The following is a 25,590-nucleotide window of genomic DNA, read 5'->3' on the forward strand; positions in this document are numbered from 1 at the left end:
ACACACACGAACAGATGGCAAACTAACCATGGACATGTTTTTTTGTAAACAAACATCTCCTGGGGCAGTGAGTCAGAGGGAATATGAAAAGCATAACACTGGCCTGTGAAGTACTGTGTCCTCCCACTATGCAAAGCACATTTCTTTCATAAATCCTTAAATATAAAGACAGCAGGTTATAGAAGATAATAAGATGTTTATGGTCAGCCTCATAACCTAAGTCCTGTATATAAGTCAGCACAGAGCAGCTTCTCAATGTTTCATCAAAGATTAGTCAGGTTCTATATTCAGTTGCATTGCACTGACGGTCTGGGGTGTGTGGTATAGTTGGAAATGATTCAGTCACATATTAACCAAGTTAATGGGATTAATGACCGAGAACAGGAGAATGCTATTGAAAGCTAATTTCGTGGTCTGACCCTCCTTCCAAATATTATTCTGTATTTAATTATTTACATTATAAAAGAGAAGTTTCACTTCTGTTCCTCTCAAAAAAATCTTTTTAGTTGACAGTAAAACATGAAGTCAATGAAAGCATCAAGAAGAAACATTAAAATGTAAAAAAAAAAGGTTTATTATCTATTGTCTAATACTATGTACAATACAAAATTGAAAAAGCTTTTTTTTATTACTGTCTCAAACTGTCATAAATATACAAATAGTAAAAATATAGAATATTTATATATAGTTACTATAAACTCCCATTGCTTAAACAGGCAGGGAAAAGATGCATTTAACTGGGGAAGAATCCCTGCAGAGGAAGGTCTGTGTAGAAACATGTCCAGGAAAGGGTTAAATAATAACTGACCTTCCTTGTGTGTCCTTCTGCATGTTTGTATGACATTTGTGTCGTAAGGTAATGAAGCAAGCTCCCTAGAGTTTCACTGCTGAAGTAGTTAGGAGGACGAGCAATACACTTTAAATTGTCCAACTTTGTGGACTAACTGCTCATTGTATGTGGGTTACAACTCTTTCCAGTATCCACCAGAGACAACTTTTAATGTCTGACTTAATCTGACCTAATAGCTATTCCCTAAAACTCTAGCTGTCTGCTTCGAAGGCTCAAAAGCATCAGACAGCACTACCACTGCATCATGACAGGTGAGGTTTTCCCACTGGTATGGGTACAGTGGTTAGAACCTGGTTCTGGAAAACAAATCTCTGAATGCGCTCAAAGACCCAGAGAAAGATGAGGAGGACACTGACGTATTGAATCCAGGCAAATTTGATGGTTTCCCAGAATCCAGGACGATAGGTGGACGGAGATGGTTAAGGTAGAAATGAAGAAGAAAACTTCAGAGAAAGCAAAAACAGCACAGTATTTAGATGTAGTGCAATTTGTTTAAATGGAAATGTTAAGATGGCAAAATGTATGTGTGGTGGCTCAAATGCTACACTTCCCTTTTTATTGTCTTTTGGAAAATATACTAAAATTGGAAAGTTTTGACATTCCTGCTCTGTCCCCTAACGCTTTTTTTTATCATTAATAAACACACATACCCGTAATACCACTGGGTATGGATGATGACAATATAATATTGCAAAATCCTGGAAACAGGGTAGATAGATGTAAAAGTCACAGATGGGTCAACCTCTATTCTTTACGATAATTTACTTTTGTCAATGTTACCATATGATACAATAATAATAAGAATACAATATACCAATGTTATAATATAATCATGAGAGTTTTGCTGGAGTTGTCTCATGCTCTCGTCATCTTTAATTGCTTGGTGGAAGGTGGTCGTAAAATTTAGTCTGAGCTGTTTTAAGCCAGTCTTTTACATGTCTTTGAATTCCAATAAAATCAAACATGTTTGATATTATCGAAAGTTTTAGTCTTGCCTTGTGCAAATAGAGAACATGGATGTGAATATTGTCCTATATAAACCTATCTGTGCACTCACTCCGTCACCAGGAAACAGCAAAAAAAGGTAGATGGTAAACATGGAGGGGACTCTTGGGAGGTGCAAGCCACTGCACATACAAAGGCTGCTGTCTCTGTGTCATAGTTGGCACGTGCTTGCTTTAAGGAAACGGTGTAAATGCGTTGGCGGTAAAGTTTGGTGAACTGGTGAAAGTTTGAAGTTGAAAGGAAGGAAATGCCTGCTTGCTACTTAAACTAATCCAGACAACTTTACAGCTTTACTCATTCTTCTTTTTCCCTCTTAAAATTTTCCACAAGGATCAGGGTGGGAAATAATTTGAGAAAGAATCTAGTTGTAGTCTGAAAAAAGTGACCCTGCAAGATATCTAGTCTTTCTAAAATCTTAGTCTGTGATTAAAATATCTCAAGTGTGTGCGCAGATTAAAGTATCTATTCATGTATTTGTCAACAACTATAACTCCACCTGCGGGCACCCAGAAGAGGAGGCTGCTTTAACAGATAACAACTGACAATATTGTAAAACATTTGTAATAATAAAATGTGTTGTCATACAAGACTTTAAAATGATCGTCAAATTCTCCCCCTGACAAACACTGCCATTCCTGTATTTATAAAAGGATATTTAATGACCTCCATGGGATAACGGATCTCAGCATTAAGCTGAAAGGGAGAACCAGCCGCTCTTCCCACAGTCCACACTGGCATGGGACAGGACAGCACTGTTGTCACTGTGAGAGAGAGGGACAAAAAGACAGGCGAGAGAGTTGTCACATTTAGAAACTGCAAGGGTGTAACTCCTGCTCAAAGAAAGTGGTGCAGCTTGAGTTGTCTAGTTTGTAAAAGTATATTATTGTATTTTCTGAAGCATTACAACGGCGTGAGCGTGAGCGTATTGCGTCATTTCCTGTTTTCTCGCTGCTACTGTGTTGTTCTGTGCTGTTTGTAGCTGCTGCTAGAGCTCGAGCTAAATCGATTAATCTGCTGTAGTTATCATCACTGTGGTTATTCAGCTGCTGTGTACTTTAACAGACACTAGTTTTCATCAAGCACTCTCGTTGTTGCATTAGCGTCATATCTGCTAAACCCTTAACTTTATACTCGCTTAGCCGTTAGCTTAGCAGCTAGCTTAATCAATTGAAATGTCTTCTCCTTCTCCCTCCTGCTCTCCTGATCTGCCCTGTTCGGTGTGTCAGATGTTTAGCTCTACCTCGACCTCCTTTACGGATAAGGGTACTTGTATGAAATGTAGTATTTTTGGAGCCATGGAGGCGAGGATCACGGAATTAGAGACGCGGCTCCGCACCTTCGAAAACCAAGCATCGCTAGCTGCTGTAATCAGCAGCAAGCCCCCAGGGCCAGTAGCCGGTGCGGGCCGACCTAGCGTAGCTTCTCCCCCGGCAACTCCCGAGCAGCCGGGATGCAGTGGCTGGGTTACTCTCAGAGGGAAGCATAGCCGCAAGACGAAGCACACGGTTCACCACCAACCACTTCACGTTTCGAACAAGTTTTCCCCGCTCAGCGACACACCCGCTGAGAAACCAACTCTGGTTATTGGCAGCTCCATAGTCAGAAACGTGAAGTTAGCGAAGCCAGCGGCCATAGTGAAATGTATTCCTGGGGCCAGAGCGGGCGACATCGAGTCAAATTTAAAACTGCTGACAAAGGATAATCGTAAATTTGATAAGATTGTAATTCATGTCGGCGTTAATGACTCCCGGTTACGTCAATCGGAAGTCTAAAATTAATGTTGAGTCGGTGTGTGCATTTGCAAAGACAATGTCGGACTCCGTAGTTTTCTCTGGACCCCTGCCCAATCTGACGAGTGATGACATGTATAGCCGCATGTCATCATTCAACCGCTGGCTGTCGAGGTGGTGCCCAGCAAATAATGTGGGCTTCATAGATAACTGGCAGACATTCTGGGGAAAGCCTGGTCTTATCGGAAGAGACGGCATTCATCCCACTTTGGATGGTGCAGCTCTTTTGTCTCGTAATATGGCTAAGTTTGTTAGTCGTAAAACCTGACAAACCAGAGTTGAGACCAGGAGGCAGAGCTGTAGTCCTACACACTCCTCTGAGCTTCCCTGTGAGCAGTTTCCCAGCCACAATGTTAATGTTATAGAGACTGTGTCTGCCCCCCAACCCAGGCATTTTATTACAGTTAATTCAAACTCAAATAAAAAAGGAGTAAATCAAAAAAATTTAATAAAAATTAAAACAACAACCAAAGTTATGCCAAAAAATATGAGAATTAAATGTGGTCTGTTAAATATCAGATCCCTGTCATCTAAAGCTCTATTAGTGAACGATCTGATATCAGATTATCATATTGATTTACTCTCTTTAACTGAGACTTGGCTGTGTCTGGAAGAATATGTCAGCTTAAATGAATCCACTCCTCCCAGTCATCTTAATACTCATACTCCTCGAGACACTGGTCGAGGTGGTGGAGTGGCAGCTATTTTCAGTTCTAGTCTTCTAATCAACCCTAGACCAAAACTTAGTTTCTGCTCTTTTGAAAGCCTTGTTCTGAGTTTTTCACACCCAGCTTGGAAAACTTTACAGCCTGTTTTATTTGTGATAGTATACCGCCCTCCTGGCGCATACTCTGATTTTCTAACTGAATTCTCAGAGTTTTTATCAGATTTAGTCCTGAGTTCAGATAAAATAATTATTGTAGGGGACTTCAATATTCATGTAGATGTTGATAATGATAGTCTTAGCATGGCATTTATGTCCCTTTTGGACTCTATTGGTTTCACTCAAAGTGTAAACCAGCCTACTCACTGCTTTAACCACACCCTCGACCTTGTTCTAGCTTATGGCCTTGAAACCGAAAACTTAATTGTCTTCCCACAAAATCCTCTTTTATCAGATCACTATTTAGTAACATTCGATGTCCTATTAACCGACTACTCTCCAGTTAACAAAAATGTACTCACAAGATGTTTGTCTGAAAGGACTGTAGCTAAATTTAAGGAAACAATTCCAGCTGCTTTTAATTCTTTACCACATCTGTTTACTACAGAAAGCTCTTATGCTAATGTTAGTCCCTCTCAGCTTGATCAGTTTGTTGATAGTACTGCAGGTTTGCTGAGAAGTACTCTAGACTCGATTGCCCCCTTAAAAAAGAAGATTATTAAACGACAGAGGCTAGCTCCATGGTATGACTCAGAAACCCGTAACTTGAAGCAAATGTCGCGTAAATTTGAAAGAATGTGGCGATCCGCCAAAACAGAAGAGTCTCGTTTACTCTGGCAAAATAGTCTTAATAAATACAGGAAGGCCCTACGGCATGCTCGAGGTGTCTACTACTCCTCCCTCATAGAAGAACATAAAAACAATCCCAGGTACCTTTTCAGCACTGTAGCCAGGCTGACAGAGAGTCACAGCTCCACTGAGCCAAGTATTCCTATAGGCCTCAGCAGTGATGATTTCATGAGCTTCTTTAATGACAAAATCCTAAAGATAAGAGACAAAATTTGTAACCTCCTGCCGTTAACTGGTGCAGATGTATCTTTGGAAACTGCTCAAAAACCTGATGTTTACCTTGACTGTTTTTCTCCAATTGACCTTCCTGAGCTAAATTCTCTGATATCTTCGTCTAAACCATCAACCTGTCTTTTAGACCCGATTCCAACCAAGCTGCTTAAGGAAGTCTTTCCCTCAATTAGCACTTCTTTACTAGATATGATCAATATGTCTTTATCGACGGGCTATGTACCCCAGTCTTTTAAACTAGCTGTAATTAAGCCACTTCTTAAAAAGCCTACCCTAGATTCAGGCACCTTAGCTAACTATAGACCTATATCTAACCTTCCTTTTATCTCAAAGATCCTCGAGAAAGCAGTCGCTAATCAATTATGTGACTTTCTTCATAACAACAGTTTATTTGAGGACTTTCAGTCAGGATTTAGAGTCCACCATAGCACTGAGACAGCCCTTGTGCGAGTTTCAAATGATCTACTTACTGCTTCAGACAGAGGACTTCTCTCTGTACTCGTCCTGTTAGATCTTAGTGCCGCTTTCGACACGATAGACCATCACATCCTGTTACAGAGATTAGAACATTTAATTGGCATTACAGGATCTGCACTAAGTTGGTTTAAATCTTATCTATCAGATCGATCTCAGTTTGTTAATGTTCATGATGTGTCCTCTATGCAAACCAAAGTTAGTCATGGAGTTCCACAAGGTTCTGTGCTCGGACCGATTCTTTTTACCTTATATATGCTTCCTCTGGGTAATATCATGAGGAAACACTCCATTAATTTTCATTGTTATGCAGATGATACTCAATTATACTTATCTATGAAGCCAGATGAAACCAATCAGCTATCTAAACTAGAAGCATGCCTTAAGGACATAAAGATCTGGATGACTAGAAACTTTCTGCTACTTAATTCAGAGTCAAGTTATTGTGCTCGGCCCAAAACACCTTAGAGACTCTTTCTCTAATGATATAGCTGCCCTAGATGGCATCAGCCTGGCATCCAGCACTACTGTTAGGAATCTGGGAGTTCTATTTGATCAGGATATGTCCTTCATCTCCCACATAAAACAAATATCAAGGACAGCCTTCTTTCATCTTCGCAACATAGCAAAAATCAGACACATCTTGTCTCAAAACGATGCAGAAAAACTAGTCCATGCATTCGTTACTTCCAGGTTGGATTATTGTAACTCGTTACTATCAGGCTGCCCTAATAAGTCACTAAAAACTCTGCAGCTGGTACAAAATGCTGCAGCACGTGTGCTGACAAGAACTAGGAAGAGAGAGCACATCTCTCCTGTATTAGCCTCTCTGCACTGGCTTCCTGTAAAATATAGAATAGAATTTAAAATCCTTCTTCTTACTTACAAAGCTCTTAATGGTCAGGCACCATCATATCTTAAAGAGCTCATAGTGCCATATTACCCCTCTAGAACATTGCGCTCCCAGGATGCAGGCCTGCTTGTGGTACCTAAAGTCTCTAAGAGTAGTGTTGGAGGTAGAGCCTTCAATTACCAGGCCCCCCTCCTCTGGAACAATCTACCAGTCAAGGTCCGGGAGGCAGACACCCTCTCTTCTTTTAAGAGTAGACTTAAAACTTTCCTCTTTGATAAAGCTTATAGTTAGGGCTGGCTCAGGCTTGGACTAGCCCATAGTTATGCTGCTATAGGTTTAGACTGCCGGGGGGATCTGACACACCAAGCTTCTCTCTCTCTGACTCTCTGACTCTCTCTCTCTCTCTCTCTCTCTCTCTCTCTCTCTCTCTTCCTCTCAGTCGGACTCTCTGTCTCTCTCTCTGACTCTCTCTCTCTTCCTCTCTCTCTGACTCTCTGACTCTCTCTCTGACTCTCTCTCTCTTCCTCTCTCTCTGACTCTCTCTCTCTCTCTATCTCTATCTGTCATATTAATGCAGCTCATTAACTCTGTATTTTCTGGTCCCATTAACATTACTAACCACATATCTTCCCGGGAGTTCTTGTGCTCCCTTGTCTTGAAGGTTCCTGAGGATCGTTGCTGCAGACCACCTGCTGCTGTGGACCTGCTCGACTGCAACACCTACTAACATCAGCCTTCCCCATAGTATCATTATTGTTGCTGCTAATGCTAATAGTAGACCTGTTGACTTCAACTGTTACAATTACGATTACCTCAGCCTTTATCATTACTCTGCTTCTCTCGCTAATTTATTTATTTATTTATTTATTTAGCCAATCTTCACCCTAGTCTACCACTATTATTGGCATTGTAACCATAAGTATGTGTCTGTTGTTGTTCATGTAACAAGGACATATGTTGTTGTGGTAACAAGAACATATGTTGTTGTTGCTCTCTTTGCCTGTCTCTATCCTGCATCTCCTTCTATCCCATTTTTCGGCCCATCCAGTCGAGGCAGATGGCTGTTCAACATGAGTCTGGTTCTACTCGAGGTTTCTGCCTGTTAAAAGGAAGTTTTTCCTTGCCAATGTGCCGAATTGCTAAGTGCTACTCATGGTGGATTGATGTTGGGCCTCTCTTTAAATAACTTAACAAAGAGTCGGTCTAGACCTGCTCTTTCTGTAAAGTGTCTCGAGATAACCCTGGTTATGATTTGGCGCTATACAAATAAAATTTGATTGATTGATTGATTGATTGATGATATTCAGTAGTACTAAGAGACACAAAAGAACATAAGAGCCTTTATCAACATACAGTTTCTCTCTTGGTAGCTTCCAATGATGGTGTCAAGGTCATAAGCACTTGCGAAGGGACTGGAACCATCGATCACCGACACCTTGACATGGAAAAAAAAAAAAGAAGAATTTTTACAAATGATGATCTTTTGTTAGTGTCTCACTCAGTCCATATTACAGTGGAGCTTAAAACATGGACACTGTGTGTCAACAAGTAAACAGTACCTTTCCCACTAACTTAATAAAACACAAGAACAAGACCTGTTTCCACAGTAACTGAACACAACATAGTTGGTGACAGCTGGACAGAATTAAATTAAGAATTAAAATGGCTATTAGAAACTGGACCAAAATATTTTTCTTTAGTCCCGAACCAACAACCAAATGACAGTAACCACTAAATACCTTTAGTCAAGGGCCAAAATTAACAGTGACCCCTGAAGTAAAAAAGAGGAACACAAATCATGTATAACTGTCTGATGTTGGAAGTCAAAGGATAGGAGGCTGAAGGATAACACTGAAGAGACAGAAGAGGAGGGCTACAGAGAAGTGCGCTAAAAATATTAGCATCTTTCTCTGTAGTACCTCTCTTCTCTCCTCTCTTATATGTAACTCCCATTGTATGTACTCCATTTTATCATTGCCTGAGATCCTGAGGTTCTATTCTGAAAACCAGGCCCACTGGAGAGGGAAAATATCAGTGGCACAATATGCAACCAAAAACTGAAACCCAGACAAAATGTCTGTAGCAGCTTAAAACACAAGAAATTAGCATGTCAAAACATACTTTTAGTGCCCCATGTCTAAGAGAAGAATGCACCAACCCCTATTCATATACAGTATTTCCCTCTTGACAAATTTTCTTTGTTGATTGTTTTGTTGTTTTCAAAACATCTCTCAAGTTTATACGTGGGTGGTGAAGATTTTTCTACCTGAATTTGTACTGGTGCGAAAGGGAAAGGAGAGAGAGAGAGAGAGAGAGAGAGAGAGAGAGAGAGAGAGAGAGAGAGAGCAGGTGGCCAGAGATAAATACAGTTAGTACTCTCACATTGTAAATGTTGTACAGTCCTCTGTGAGGCAGGGGTGTCCTCTGCTGCAGCCTCAGATCTCCGCTGATGAACAGCTTAGCTCCGGGGACAGAAGAAGAGTGCTGCACATAGGCCAGGCTCTGCATCACAACTGTAGACATCCGCTGGGAAAACACAAAGAAATGTAATGTTTTACATTAGTTGGACCATTGACTGGGGCTGTTCTTACTAACTCAGGTGTCTTACTGCAGCTGGCAGGCTGTAAGACCATGGAGGCACTGAGTTTAATAGCTGCTGTATCTAATTGAAAAGAAATGTTTGAGAATGACCCATCTTCTCTTAGTCGTTTTCAATACAAACTTCTATCAATTCTAACAGACTTAGATCTCCACTTGTAAACACAAATTTCTATGTAAATTGTACATATCTATTATTTGAATGACTATTTATATACATGTGCAAATAAACTTCACTACAAAAAAAATGTAAACTGACCAATAATATGACCATTATCATGCAGTTATACTCAATGTATTGCCAAAGATGCAATACAGCACACTTTACTGTATCGATGAATGAAATTCACACTGATTTATTGGCTGTTCATAAAAAAACAATAGCTGGAAGAACGTGTTATATATCTGTGGTACAAGGCAATATGAAAATAAGACACATTTGTCCCTTACGTAGTTGTGTATAAGAATACGTACATGTGAATTATAACACAAGATTTTGACCAGAATGGTACAAATTGTAAGGCTTAAATGTTGTTTACCACAGCAATATGGCGGAAACAATTAACCACAAGACTGATTTTAAGATCAGTTTTTGGTTATATTTAAACAGAATGAATATTGTAACATCGTATTAGTCATTGTAAAACTAAAATAACGGATTTAACAAATGCCTATTTGATCAAATACTGTGCACAGATATACAGTATAAAGTACAGGTACAATGACAATTAGAGAGAGTAAAGCTTTCTTAATACTAGCACAGACATGTGAAGCATCTCTTGTTTACACTGTGAGTGGATAGTATATAGACTGATAACTGCCGCAGCCTACATACAAAGAGCTGGTAGCTGAAGGTGAGCAACAGTTGGACACTGTACACTTTTTCCTCTGGTTTTAGAGGAAGCTGCAGTTGAAAAATCAGGCGATCGAGCTTTCCATCTTGGTTCTGGTCCTCCTCTCTCACCTGTAGTGTGTTTAACCACAGAGAAAAAAATACATAAATTACCTCAAAGTTTACAAGCCTGATAACAGATTAAGTCATCTCTGCATCTGCTATTCTATAAGTGACAGAGTCAACAATATTTAACTTGATGATTATGAAATTGTAGAGAAACAGATGGAGGCACAAGCAACAAGCTGCAGGGATTTGTGTACATAAGACAACTCTTACAGAGACAGCAGGGATTCGGAGGTTGGACCCGAGCATGTTGTTTAGATGGGGGAAGGTGCTCCAGGCGACATAGTCTCCCTGAGCACTGGTGGCTGCCACCAGCAGGGTCTGGTACTGGAACCTTACAACCGGTTGTTCCTCATAAGTGCTTCTTTTCATCCAGAAACCTAGATCAGCATAGCATTAAACAGCGAGCCAGCATTAATGCAGGTATAACAAAGCATTGAAATATTTACTTATTATTTAAGTTTCACATTTAGCTAAAGCAGTAATCCTTCTAGTGAAACATTGTTTGACATTACAGAAGTGTACCGTTACCTTGGCTCCTGTAAGCTACCAGAAGAGGTGGGATGTAGGTTAGGCACAAAACCATAACCAGAAACAGAGTGGCTTTCGTGCAAACACTCGTTTTATACCGAACCAAAGCCGGATGAGAATAGACTTCATAGAACGCCATAGATCAATAGATGTAATATATCTAATAATAATACTTTAGGGTTCGTGAAAGCCACTGTTTTCGGCCCGTATGCTAGTGTTAGCTAGGTGACTTTAGGGCTAGCATGGATGCTAGCTAACGGCTTTGATGGACCCGGGAGGACTACTGTGAATACACGTTTAAAGACACCAAATAGCTAACAAACACATATAAACCGTCGTTAAGTTATTTTCATCTTACAGCTACAGCAAACGAGAGTTTAAAGCGAAACGTAGCGTATTAACTTGATATTTACATGAACCCCCAAGCTACGTTAGTGCACTACGTGCACATCGCCATGTTTCTGCTTAGCTTAGCGTCTCACGGTTACCATGGCTGCCAGTGCTAGCATCCATGCTGCATTCATGTACTATTGAGACAATGGAAAGATCTTAGCAGTTAAGGATATAAGTCCGCTGCAAAATATTCACTTAATTTATTAGCCCATTTCCTATGCTGTTTTGAAATGTATTTATTCAGCATCCAGTACTGTGCGAAAGTTTTAGGCAGGTGTGGAAAAATTGCTGTCAAATAAGAATGGTTTTAAAAATGGAAGTGTTTATAGTTTATTTTTATCAATTAACAAAATGCAGTGAATGAACGGAAGAGAAATCTAAATAAAATCGATATCTTGTGTGACCACCCTTTGCCTTCAAAACAGCATCAATTCTTCTAGGTACAATTGCACACAGTTTTTGAAGGAACTCGGCTGGTAGGTTGTTCCAAACATCTTGAAGAACTAACCACAGATCTTCTGTGGATGTAGGCTTCCTCAATCCTTCTGTCTCTTCATGTAATCCCAGACAGACTTGATGAAGTTGAGATCAGGGCTCTGTGGGGGCCATATCACTTCCAGGACTTCTTGTTCTTCTTTATGCTGAAGATAGTTCTCAATGACATTGGCTGTATGTTTTGGGTCGTTGTCCTGCTGCAGAATACATTTGGGACCAATCATATGCCTCCCTGATGGTATTGCATGCCTGTATTTATCAGCATTGAGGACACCATTAATCCTGACCAAATCTCCAACTCCATTTGCAGAAATGCAGCCCCACACTTGCAAAGAACCTCTACCGTGCATCACTGTTGCCTGCAGACACTCATTATTGTATCACTCTCCAACCCTTCCGCAAACAAACTGCCTTCTGCTACAGCCAAAGATTTAAAATTTTGACTCTTCAGTCCAGAGTACCTGCTGCCATTTTTCTGCACCCCAGTTCCTATCTTTTTGTTTGTGTCGTCGAGGCTTTTTGGCTGCAACTCTTCTATGAAGACCACTTCTGGCAAGACTTCTCTGGACAGTAGATGGGTGTACCTGGGTCCCACTGGTTTCTGCCAGTTCTGAGCTGATGGCACTGCTGGACATCTTCCAATTTCGAAGGGAAATAAGCTTGATGTGTTTTTCATCTGCTGCACGTCAAGTTTCCTTGACCAACCACTGCGTCTACGATCCTCAACGTCGCCCGTTTGTTTGTGCTTCTTCAAAAGAGCTTGAACAGCACATCTTGAAATTGTCTGCTTTGAAATCTTTGTCTGGGAGAGACCTTACTGATGCAGTATAACTACCTTGTGTCTTATTGCTGTGCTCAGTCTTGCCATGGTGTCTGACCTGTGACATGAAACTGTCTTCCACAACCTCACCTTGGTAGCAGAGTTTGGCTGTTCCTCACCGAGTTTTAAGCCTCCTACACAGCTGTTTCTGTTTCAGTTAATGACTGTGTTTCAACCTACATGTGAAATTGATGATCATTAGGACATGTTTGGTATAACTGGTTGATCATACACCTGACTATAATCCTATGAAATCCCTGATTTTGTGCAAGTGTACCTCTAAGAATTGATGCTGGTTTGAAAGCTAAAGTTGGTAACACCAAATATTGATTTGATTTTGATTTTTCTTTTGTTCGCTCACTTATCATTTTGTAAATTCTTAGTTTACAGCATTTTTTCACACTGTATATGTTTTTTATTTATTTTGCATTTCAATAAAAAAGTGTCAAGCATAGAGTCGTAATGTCGAGAACAAAGTCGAACTTTCAGTATAAGTACCAAGTATGAGAAAGAAAAACAAATCAGAGGAGATGGATAATTTTTATTTTAGTAATAAAGTGGAATGTTTGGAAAAGAGTCGAAATATCACTGGAATAAGGTTTAATTGCCATTTCAAGATTACAGTCAAAACAAGCAAACAAAACCATCCTTCTATTATATATTTTTCTTACCACTAACACTTGTAGGCCTACGAAAAGTTCGACTTCATTCTCGACATTTCGACCTTATTCTCAAAATATATAGAGCCTGTCTATTTTTTCCTCTTTGTTTCCTTTTCTGTATTACTGGACTGCAATGCTGATTAAAGCTCGATTTGTGGATGGATATTTTTTCCGAGAGCACCTGAAGGCAGCATGATCACCACCCCGCTGTCAGACAGTGACGTCACCCCACAGCTAGACGGACCGTTGGAGGCTTTGGGCAGAGAGACGTTGTTGACATTTTGTTTTGATCGCTATTGTCTGGATATTTTGGACATTACACCGACATTATCCGCTGATTTAGAAGCCCGCCTGTCGACTGTACCATAACGCCTCAGTGCGGGGATCCAGCAAAGATGAAATGGATGTTTAAAGAGGACCATTCCCTCGGTAAAGGGGCTAGGGGTGTTATGAAACAAGAGATGTTCTTGTCATGTCATGCACCCTCCTTTCTGTTTTCTTCTGTCCGCGTCGATTTTTGCCATATCATTCCCATTAGGTGCAGAAAAGCATGCTTGTTACAGCCCCCAGCTAATGAATCATGTAAATCAATAACGGCTAACGTTGCATGACTAGCAACACATGCTAACATGTGTTTCCTGCAAGTTAAATAACCGCTGTCATTATCAGGTTCACCTTTTGCTGATACATCATATTAGTCAGCTGGTTTCTCCCGTAAATTATGTCTGTCTTTGCGTAGAGACATGTCATCTCCAGATCCCATTTAAGCTTTAGACAGTTTTACATTTGTTATATTAAATCCCTGTTAGAAACCATGGTAGAATAAAGTTTTAGATGTGTCCTCAATTAGGCAGGTGTAGAAGTGAATTCGGCAAATATACGAAAAGTTTTTGCATTGCTTTACGGTCTGGTATAACCCTGCAGGGTATAGAGAGTTATTAAGATAACAAATAGTAAAAACCTGGATATTTGATCGAAATAAGTGGTAAGTGAGAGCTATTTGGATGCCGAATTGAGAAGTGTTTACTTAGTATTATTGTTCAGAGGTGTTACGTTTCCCCACTAACATAAACAATTTTAAAGTGTCTGGGAGAACATTCATTAACCAGAATCTCAAATTGAATCTGGTGTAAAGTTCGTTCTGTAATCAGGTAGCTGTGGCTGGTTGTTTTGAAGCCCCTTAAGTGACCTTTCTGTTTCATCCAGCCTCTGTGTTCATCCTCTCTTCAGATAACCTCCTTTTTAAGGAAACACTGCTTGTCGAGATGTTTCCGAAAGTAGGCCTCTTATCTGGGCTAATGAAAGCTTGCGACGTGTTGAAGCTAAATGGATCCACTAGATTTTATCACCCATCACCTCACCCTCCCCTCTCTGGTCTCTGTTCAGTGTCTGTCGGCTGCATCTGGTCCTGCCCATAGAGTATGCTGCTAATAGATGTTCTTGTTCTTTGATAATGAAGTACTAAAATGTTAAGTTAAGTTCAGCATTGACTATTAGTTTAGGATTCCTACTAAATTTAGCAAAGATAATCCCAATTTGACTTGATGTATCATTTACAAAGCATCACTGTTTGTTCAGGCCACTGCCGGCCTTTCTGCTGTCGTTGATCTTGCTCATTGATCACTGTATCGGACAGGGCTCGCTTGTGTTTGGCAGTAAGGCACAAGAGGCTCTCAAGAGGCCTAGGTCAACCCTTTAATCTCTGACTTCCTGTTTGTTTCCTGTCTCTCCCTCAGAGCACCGATGTGTGGAGTCAGCCAAAATACGCAACAAATATCCTGACAGAGTACCGGTGAGTAAGAGGTGGTGTTTTAGCAATGGGAGGGGTTTATGGGTAGAGTAAGGTGAAAGTCGAGCGATAAGGAGTAAGTGACTGGTGGTTGATGATAGTAATGGGCAGAAAAGAAGAGAATAATTAAAGATGGGGATAGAAATATTAGGATTAGGATAGAGAAACAAGGGATCAGCTGTGACGCAGTGACAAATAATTCAGTTTTCCATGAATTTCCATCACTAACCTTATAACCGTCTATGGAACAACTTTGAATATCCCATGTCGTCACTGCAAAGTGACCTATTAGTAAAATGTCCTGTCTTTAGTTATCTAGAATTTGACTGTCATTGCCACTATCTCTAGTTTTTATACAACATGTTCCAAAGCAGGTTTAACTGGGCACCCATGGTTCATTCTAAAAGTAGCGGTCACTTAAGCACTGTTCCCATTTAATAGTTTTTCCATTTAAACAGCTGAACTTGAAACAAAATATTTCCTGTGTTTTTGTAATCAAGTAGCTTCAAGGTAAGGTAAAGTTTCTTTCAGAATAACAAGAACAGATTTATGTAGTAAAGATATGTAGCTTATAAAATGTAGCATCTATTAGACTCAAGTTGAAGAAAAATTGCAATAAATACTGCATAAATAAACATAAAAGTAAGTACATTTCTGCAGAATCATAAAACTTATTTGTGATGAATCTCTCCCTAAACTTTCTCCAAGGAACATGATGATTTCAGTTTCTGTTACACTACCATTTAAAAGTTCAAACTCCTAAAGTGTAGTTTTAAAGTTAATACTAAATCACATTTTTAAATTGGTGTCTTTGTGCGAGATTTAAATTGAATCTCCATTTAGTATAAAACTTGGGTTAAAGGGAGGATTAAGTTTTATCCTTTTAAATCTAAGAAATGTGGTCTAGTGTAATTTAAAGTTCAACAATAATTAGACAACAACAAAAAAATAGCATTTTAGCTAAAGTTAGCTTTTAATTGTTCTAGCAACTAGCCTTAAATCACTTTCTGATAAAGACCATTTTAGCATGTTAAACCAAAAGGCCAATATTGGCATGGCATGTTATTAGTTAATATTTATCAAAAGTATTTATTTGTGGCTCTAAACCTGGTTCAAACGCAGAAATATAAAATACAGTTCATCCAACAATTTTCTATTTTTAGGAATAATACGCACATAATGTAAATAAGGAAACAAAACTAAGACATCTGGATTTTCACTTATTTTTGATGTTGTATCTGTAGTCATTCAGCCATAATAGATTACCGTTTCCTTGCAATGCTTACAGAAACCGGAAGTGCAGCCACTTAGCTCCGCCTACCCTCATTGGCAGACCAACCACTGCTGGGTGATGGAAAACATGTCACTAACTGGGCGCCGCTTGTGATTTTTTCTGTGAATGTTGCCACAAACACCCAGTCTGTAATAATACTATATAATGCAAATGTAAAGGCTTTCATCGGTGAGCCACAGGCTCAGTCACCACTGTTTTACCTCATTCAGTGATAGATAATGACTTAACAGACATTTATATAAATGAAAAAGTTTTAGATTATACCTTTAATCCAAATTATTGGCCTTCGTGTTCTCACAGTCCCTTACTGCTGAATATGATTTTCTTGCTACACTGTAATCAAACAATACAACACCACACTCAAACACCTCTGAGAAACCTTTGAGGTAACCTTTGCCACGCCATCAGGAAGATTAAATAACAGCACTGGTGAAGGCTGACACCTCAGGTCAGAGTGCATACAGAGGGATATTGCAGACAACACAAGGTGTTAAAGGGCCCGCTTCTAGGTAATGCTACCTAAAACCTTTTGTGGGGATGATAAAGCCTGGTGAACTCAATCCCTTTTAACTAGTTCCTGCATTCTGCACCTGTTTAATGGGAAGCCTGTGAGGAGGAACAGGACACAGAGACAGTAAACGCAAATCAAGTTCCTGTTATTGTTTAGGCTAAGTGCATTGTAAGTTATATAAGACAATGGGTTCACTCTGAAGGGGGTCATAAACAAGAGTGAGGTAGAACCGTGCAGTGGATCAAATGACTAATGGTAATGTGAAAGGGGTCGTAGTGATGAACCCACAGAGAATAAACCCAAATGTCTGCTGTTTCCCTCACTGAAAGAGCAATCCACTGTTTTCTGAGGCACACGTTTCAAACTATTGAGTAATAACTTCATTTTGTGCTCAAAGTTAAAAAAGATTGGACTGTTTCTAAAATCGTATGATGACAAAAGTTTGGAGACATTTTCTCATACAAGTGAATGGGAAAGTGTGTCCAAACCTTTGACTAGTAGTTTAGGACTATAGCAGAAGCTGCCATTGGATCCAGGTCAATGTTCATAAGACAAGATGACATTAGAGCAGAGTACTTCTGTGTCTTATATTGATAAAATTGAATTGAAGTTAACTGACAATGGAGTCAAATATTGCGATAAACAGAAAACTTATTAAATGTTCCAATTGACATTTCTCCTAAGTGAAACAATGTGAACTGAATAACAGTTGGTAACCCTGGCAAGAGTGGGAATTGAATGAAACATGAAACTGTTTGGTTTCTCCCAGTTTATGGTTTTGGTAACAGTTCTGATTAAGTCCCAGTGCTCTTATCAGCTCTGTGTTTCTGACACAGAGCCAGCTGTTTGTGGCAGAAACATGCTTACAAACCCACTGTATGCTACCAACCCAACACCAAAGAAGAAAGATAAAGTTAGCCACTAACTGGTGAGCATTGTGAAGCATTAGCAGCTAGTATCGCTCTTAAAACTTGAAAACTTAAATCTAAAAGAAGAGTAAATGTACCTCCAGTTGTCAAGTGAGTGTGAAATCCTAAGACTACCATTAACAAAACTGTGGATACGAACCCATGCCTTACCATACAATGTTTAAAACCTATTTCTCTGCTCATGTATGTGCTCCAGGTGATAGTGGAGAAGGTTTCTGGCTCTCAGATAGTGGACATTGATAAGAGGAAGTACCTGGTGCCCTCTGACATCACAGTGGCCCAGTTCATGTGGATCATCAGGAAACGCATCCAGCTGCCTTCAGAGAAAGCCATTTTCCTCTTCGTCGACAAAACCGTCCCCCAATCCAGGTGAGAGCAGCACTATGTTCTGCATTTGTAACACTGGGAGTAAGCTGGAGTAAGACTGTGTAGTCTTCATTTATCATTTCAAGAGAATTCCTCCCACGTTGACTACAGTGCAAAGTGCAGCGGGAGGCTGTGAGAGGCTGTGCAGCTTTTTGCTGATGGTCGTATTTGTTTACGGTAATTACGTTCAGCTCTCAGAATCAATGTTAAAATGATTTATTGATGATAAACTGCTGTGTAGCACTTTTAGCACAGGGCAGAAAAAAAGGTTTGTATACGTTTGTATAAAGGGAAGTATTTTTTTTAACCGTGGCCCCATTTCTACATGTTTTGAGCTCTGAATGATTAATGGGTTCAAACTGTTCTGGTATTGCTCCAGTAGATTGCTTCAGCCGGCAGTTGCATCACAGCTGTAATGAAATGGACTGGCATGTAGCTGCAAGATAATCGTCGTGGTCAAAACACCAGAGCCGCTCACACATCCTTAAAGTGATCAAACTGTTTGTAAAAGACCAAGACTGGGCGGCGGTTTAGCTCAGTGGTTAAATCGGTGGACATGTACAGAGGCTGCAGTCCTCGATGCGGCGGCCCCGGATTCAACTACTGCTATTGGCCCTTTGCCGCATTTCATCCCCAGTTTCCAACACTATCCACTGTCCTCTCTCAATAAAGGCATGAAAGGTCTTTTTTTTTTAAAAAGACTCACCACTTTTTGAGGCACAGCAGCTTCATCACTCTCTCCAAAGCCACCATTCTCCAATGAAAATCAGCCATTTTACTTCAGAGAACACAGGAAATCCTGGTCAACCCCTGTGTTGATCGTTAAGTGTATTTGTTTGTCACAAATATCATGTTGGATCAGAACTAACCATTTAAAATACCAAAGTCACAAAATAACGCAAACAAACCTACCAATCAAGACAGCAGTAAACCAGCAACTCCCTTGTTGTGCAAAGTAAAATTACTGTTTTTGTACATGGAGTTTGGTAGCTTTGAAGAAAGCAATCTAACGGCTGTTAAAAAGTATTTTACCTTAACAAAAAAGTTCTACCTTTGTAGGTATCCTTTCCGAAATGTTGGGAGACACTTAAATTAGGCATTTTGTCAGTTAGTAAAAATATTTTTAGTTCATCTACTTTGGTCCGGGCGAATTTGCCTCCAAGGATTACGTTGTAGCTATTACTGCTTGGTGGTGGCTTGCAGTGAGAGCTTAAGTCTCTCCCATTAATGTGTATACTATATGTGCTTATCTGTCCATCAGTGTGCTTAACTGTCTATTAGTGTTACTACAGAGCAGTAATGTAAGCCATAATATGGTGTAAGTAATCAATCACCCTGTGAAAGAGGATGAAGCCACACCTGAGCTCTCAATTTACACAGATAAGAAAACACAATTTTGTGTTTAAGCACATAGCTCCTGACCTGCTGAGGTGATTGATACAGTTTATCTAAAGAATCTGACCTGCTTCCCAGAGCGTTTTATTGTATTGTGCTTCTCTTATGGAAACTTGCTTACACCTAGCACACTATCTTAAGTCTGTGTAACCCAACTTTCATTGCTAGTTAAGACCTACTCAGTTGTTATTTTTATGCCAAGTGCAAATTACGTTTTGTAAGTAGCAAATATACGTGTGCCCATGTGCACCAGTGAGCGTGCTGGTCTTATAAAATGAGTTGAGAGTAGGTGTATTGTTGAGACCATGCACTATAGATCGAGCCATTCCACCTGAGCCCTCCTTGTGGCCCTGCGCGGTCAAGACTAACGTGTCTGGACACTCCAAGGTCCTGCGAAACACATGAAGCAACATCTTCAGACCAGACAGGGCTTGGTCACTGTTGTTTCCTCATCCCTCTGCTGAGCTGTGTAGTAAAATTGGATGGATTTGACAGTTGGATATGCTGCTCTCTGAGATATTAGTGACAAGATCCAGTCAAAACAAGTACCCAGTCAGCCTGTTGGAGGTTGAGAACTCGTCTGTAGAGGTCAGTGGAATGCATTGGTATCCTCCCTGTCATGGCCTTGGACCTTTACCCTTTTGAGTCCTCCTGCACTTTGAAAGAATCTAGTCATGGTGGGTTGAGAAATCAAAGACATATTTCATCAGGTTAGCCTTTTGGACAGAGACAAGCCCTTGCTGAGGTTCCTCTGGAGCGACCTGAAGGCTCATAGACCACCGTCCACCTGAACTGTCTGCAGTGTCTGCTGACTGAAGAAGAAAAATCAAGTAGCCTGTGACCAATCTCGGAGCTTTCTTAGCAAGAGATTATATCTTTAAGTAAGCTGCTAACTGCTGGTAGGTCCCAAACATAAAACATCCTCGAAACATCAAGGGCCTGTCCTGTTCATCCAGTGCTACTGTTTACACACCATGACTAAGCTCTTTAAGTGCCTCTGCCAGCTAAAAGGTGAAACAGCATTACCCTCTCTCTTCCATCTTTGTCTCTTTTATACAAAACATCAAGGTGGAATAAAGGTGCAACATCCCTACGTTGAGCAGGCTGTCTGAAAGTGACTACAAAAGACTTATTTTCTGTTTACTTGGCCTTTTGTACGTCTGTGTTTTGGCCTCGTGCTTTTGCATCTGCCGCATTTCTTGAATTGAGTTTATTTAAATATAATCAATAGTACTTCCTGTTGTGTGCAATCTAATAAGACTGCTTTTTGCTGTGTGTTGCAGCTTGACTATGGGCCAGCTGTACGACAAGGAGAAGGACGAGGATGGCTTCCTGTACGTGGCCTACAGCGGAGAAAACACGTTTGGTTACAAGGCCTTTTATACAACAAGGGGTTAATGCTTCACTGAGTACTACACACATACACACACACATACACTGACACAGTAGAACCCCATATATACTGGTGCACAATATTTCAGACGTTGGCCTTTACATGTGTTACAAGTAATGCACCCATGCACTTGGCACAGATATTTATGGTCAGTTTTTGATACTAAACCGTTCACGTTTATGGTGACAATTAACTACAACAAAATGCAACAATAAAAAAACTTTTATTTTTGACAGGCTCAGATGATCATTAGTCTCAAGAAACGCTTGACTTTAATGATTGGTCTTTTTGTCTTGATTGCTGTTTAAAGGTCAGTTGTGGAGAGAATTATCTTGAACACTGCCGTTAAATAAGAATAACAATCACCACACATTATAGCCACGTCAGATATCATTCTTATGCTGAGAAACACAAGCCAATCATCACACAGTCATGCTACATTTCCTTTCAGTCCGGCTCGTCCTCACAGATATTTGTGTTCAGCTGAAAAGTGAGGAGGAAGAAATCCTATAATCATGTGAATAGATTCATTACCCACGTTATGGATGTATTTGTAGGTGTCATCCTATCATGTATAACAACTTTAGTGTGTAACTTTAATTCCACAGGTACACTCTATGTGCTACGATAGGCTATGAGAATGAAGCATGTAAAAGAAGACAGCTCATGCTATTTCAAGTATTCACACGTCGGCCATTTTCCTTTGACGTCATGCGCAGGGTGGGAAGCTAAAAGCTGTTTTTAAAGGATAATGTTGTACCGCTGTGTTCTGGGTGTGTTAATCATGGGATTTGGATAAATCCTTATCAATTTACTGCTTAAAGAAGGATAGCAAGCAGCGTGCAGAGTTAAAAAAAAATTGATGCCTATAAGTTACAGTATGAAAACCGCTAATGTTAGCATTCAGCCACTTCTTAGGTAATTTACTGCTTCATAGACATAAGAATTCTAAGCTAACGCTAATGTTAGCCAGCGATTTGTAAACTGATGTTGTTAGCTGTCGTCTTACAGTGGCGGGTTATGAAATTCTATGTGTTATGGCATAATTTCATCATGAAATATGTCCTGATGTCCCTCCCAGATTTTCAAATATAGCAAAGCAGTACAACATAAAAATCTGCCAACGTGAGCGCGACTCTACAGGAAACAGCTGCCGTGTGAATACGGTGAACTGAGACAGTGAATGATGGTGGCTGTGCTGTAAGCTGCTTAGCAGGCAGCCATTTTAAAGTGAGTCCAGGGACTAGCACCAGTCCTTCGCCTGACACTGAGTGCTTCCCAGGCTATTATGTATTTGCACATTATTTTGGCTAAAAAGATGACACATGACTCAAAAAGCAAGTCATGAACCTCAGTGAACCGCTAAAGACACCAACGCTTTACTTGTAGTTTAATGTGATTTGTTTTCTGTTATCACAGGGCAATAACCTGAAAAATACAACCAATTGCACAGTTAACAGTTCCTGAGAGATTATATTGATCTGTAACATTCTGTCCAAAAGTTCTTGAGTGTTGCACTTAACCTGTTCCCCTGAAGATTTTATTGAAGCTACTATTTAAAGATCTCAATTCAGCCAGAAAGCCTCACATCAGTTTTGACATCAGAAACCTCATTTAGAGAAATAAAGGGGAAGTCTCTCTCTCAGGACAGACGTGCAACAGATGAACTAAAAAAGGACTTTTCCTTATTAAATGTATCACAAACAGAAACAAGTGCTATCTCCCCTCAAGGCGTTTTCATGCGGAAGGAAAAAACACTAACTCACTGTGAACCATCAGCATGGTACGGTCAGGTGCATGATAACATCAGAAACATTATTATGAGGTGTTTTTTTTCCTTGTGTTCCTTGAATAAGTGAGTCAACAAATAGAAAGAGATGCACTGTATCTGACCCGGTCCCTCTATCTTGTTCACATTTTAATGATTAAAAAATTAAACGTTTGAAGCGGAAATATTGGTGAATAAAATCACAGAGCGTGCTTTCACACTTGTTAATGATTACACACATATATAATATTAATAAAATGAGCACTTCTCAAATACTTGAAGTCAAGTGTTGCTCAGGCTTTTGGCTCCACAGGTTTTCAGAGTTATACTCTTAGTACCACTTGTGATTTGCTCACTGAGATGACTGAAGCTGACCTGTAGCTGTAGTTTTTGGTGCTGAATCAGATGAACATCCTGTGTATCTCCACCCTTTACTTGATCGATTAAAGTACTCATATGTGTGCACCACAAAGCTGATTCTGGCTTTTAACCATGGTATGTAAAAGTGTAATATATTGATGGAATGCTATCATATTCAGTATTGTTTTATGTCATCTGTATTGTATGATTGTCAAATATATCTTAAAGGAATTTTAGATATTTGAAAAAGGTAAGGTAGCTGGAAGACCTGACCAATAAAACTGAATTTGAAAATGAATCAAAAGTTGTTTCTGTCTTGGCATTAAAAAGTAATATAATCAGTTAGTGCACTTAGATATTAAGATACTGTATATGCACAGTGTAGATATGTTCTCACTAGTTATGCTCATGTGAATAGCTTGAAGCTCATGATATGTTAGAGTACATCTGTATCTCAAAGAAGTGGATCATGCTCCCAGCCTCTGACTACTGAAATTATTTGACTGTGTTAATAGGAGCTTTTCATCTATACCTTAGGCTTTTCTCTAGTTGTTCTGCAGGACATAAGTCATAAAACGTAAAAGGTTGTGATCATAACCCATGAATGTGAATACAACATTATCCAACTAAATTGACCCTCCAGTGATTTATTATCACCCCTCCTTAAAAGTGATTTTAGACCCTGCCTGGTTAACAGTATACTTTGTAAGACAATTAACAAATTGCAATTTGTAATGTAATGTAATATGAAAATATTAATAAATATCACACAAAAAGTCAGAAAGAAAACACAAGAAAAATGCCACTCAACTGAAATCAATTCAAAATGGTTCAAAGGTTAAAAACAAACAAACAAACAAAAAACATTATTCATGGAAAAGTGGAAGAAATCCATCAGTCAGAAAGTAGAGTCCAGGTGGGAGTATTGGACCAAGAGGGATTACTCAGTCAGCCAGGTCACTTCCTAAATGGCAAGCAACAACAATACTTATGACTAATGCTTTGCCTGGGCATGCCTTCAGAGCAGTCAGGATGAAAGAACAAGTGGGCAGAGCTGGTCAGAGAGGGTTCAGCTACAGCAGAGAAGCTATAGTGATATAAAAGAGGTAAAAGATGTCTCTACTCCACATATTTCTTGTCTCTCTTCAACTGTCCTGTCAAATAAAGGCAAAAGCCAAAAAAAAAAAAATTCCAGTAGTTCACTACGCAAAAATGTCTTTTTAAACAAATGAATCACTATGCAAATATTAATGTAGGTAAACTAAACGACACGCTTCTGTATATGTAGTGCAATACTCCCCAACACTGCTGGTAAAGACCCCAAACTTTCAAAACTCCTGACCCCATTATGTAACAACAGCACGCGTTATAAAGCCGGAGCTGGTGTCATCATCAGGGTTTTTGTCTGAAACTTACAAACAACACCATAGGCTCTCAGAGGACATAATGCCTATGCTACTTATACTGTATGTAGGCCTACAGTGCACAGAACACTTGAGCAAGTGGTTCTCTAACTTCTTCACATCAAGGACATCTAAATGGACACAAACTAGAGCCAGGATCATCATTTAATCAGGTTTAGTCCTTGATCTGATAGCATTTTTGTTTTTAGTTGTTTTATTATAGCAGCTGTTTGAAACTCCCCCCAAAAAGTCATACATTTTGTCTTTGTGTTACATAAAGAAGAGTGGTAGTGCTTTAAACTGAGTTGGGTTAATTGAAGGTCCAGGTTTGAGTTTCAGCAGATGTGACTGTTCTGTGTGTTAGGCTTGAAACAATACAAAGATAGAAATACTTTTACGCTTGTGTCAAAACTGCAATTCTAGCATCCAAAACAAAAACGGCACTCACACAGAGTTAAGTGACTTATTACTGCTGGGAGCCCCCTGAAGGACTCCTAGACTGCACTGTTAAGACCGCTGACATCAGCAATAAAAAAACACACAAATCTACCACTGCAGAGAAATCACATTAAATGAGTGGAAGGCTTTCTGGTCATAACCCGTAACATGCTGTTAAGTATTAGGAGAGCTGAACTGTGTCCGTGCTTGTCCATGAAATCTGATGAGCTAAAGCAACAACAGAACCTCAGTCCCTGCACTGATTTGGTGGCTGGACTTCGATGAAGGACCTAACTGTTCCTTTCTTCTTTGTCCTCAAGAATGAGTTAAGTGTCCCTGAGGATTGAAATTTACTCTAACATGCAGTGGAAACACCCAGGTCAGGTTTACAGGTCATTACAGGCTGAATGCGAACGTGTGCACAATTGTTACTGCAGTCACCTTTTGTCTTCAGTCACCTGCACAAGGCGAACAGACAAACGAGCGCAGGGAATTGAACTCAAAACCCTTTTACAGACAGGTACGTCCATCTGTGTTTTCAGAGCATGAACTCCTGGCAGCTGCAGTCACAACATGTTACACAAATTCTGAAAATAAAACTATCGTCTGAGGACAATGAAGAGCGGTCATCGACCTCTCTGAGCAGCAGGACGGAGCACAGCGTGCTTCAAGTCTAAAATAGCTGAACAATATTTATGCAGACTGACCAGCTGATCCAACAGGTGCCAGGAAATTAATGAAATAACCACTCTACAAACTGAATCTGTCAAG

The 25,590-nt window shown here is 39.8% G+C and overlaps 2 protein-coding genes across 2 annotated transcripts; one reads left to right on the forward strand and one right to left on the reverse strand.

Moving 5' to 3' along the window:
* Nucleotides 1-592: 592 nt before the first annotated feature.
* tmem231 (transmembrane protein 231) lies at nt 593-11,257 on the reverse strand. The gene is made up of 7 exons (XM_069686913.1): nt 10,804-11,257; nt 10,486-10,652; nt 10,150-10,278; nt 9,099-9,242; nt 8,070-8,151; nt 2,511-2,616; nt 593-1,255 (listed from the first exon to the last, which is right to left on the reverse strand). The coding sequence occupies exons 1-7, from the start codon at nt 10,940-10,942 to the stop codon at nt 1,093-1,095; spliced, it is 930 nt and encodes a 309-aa protein (XP_069543014.1). The 5' UTR covers nt 10,943-11,257; the 3' UTR covers nt 593-1,092.
* Nucleotides 11,258-13,517: 2,260 nt separating this feature from the next.
* Nucleotides 13,518-23,335, forward strand: LOC138613125 (gamma-aminobutyric acid receptor-associated protein-like 2). Its single transcript, XM_069686723.1, has 4 exons — nt 13,518-13,602; nt 14,910-14,965; nt 17,893-18,065; nt 20,741-23,335. The coding sequence occupies exons 1-4, from the start codon at nt 13,569-13,571 to the stop codon at nt 20,853-20,855; spliced, it is 378 nt and encodes a 125-aa protein (XP_069542824.1). The 5' UTR covers nt 13,518-13,568; the 3' UTR covers nt 20,856-23,335.
* Nucleotides 23,336-25,590: the final 2,255 nt, after the last annotated feature.

Source organism: Semicossyphus pulcher, unplaced genomic scaffold (genome assembly GCF_022749685.1).
Source record: "Semicossyphus pulcher isolate SPU_LCO1_2020_fin unplaced genomic scaffold, fSemPul1.0.p SCAF_8, whole genome shotgun sequence".
Classification (NCBI taxonomy): Eukaryota; Metazoa; Chordata; class Actinopteri; order Labriformes; family Labridae; genus Semicossyphus; species Semicossyphus pulcher.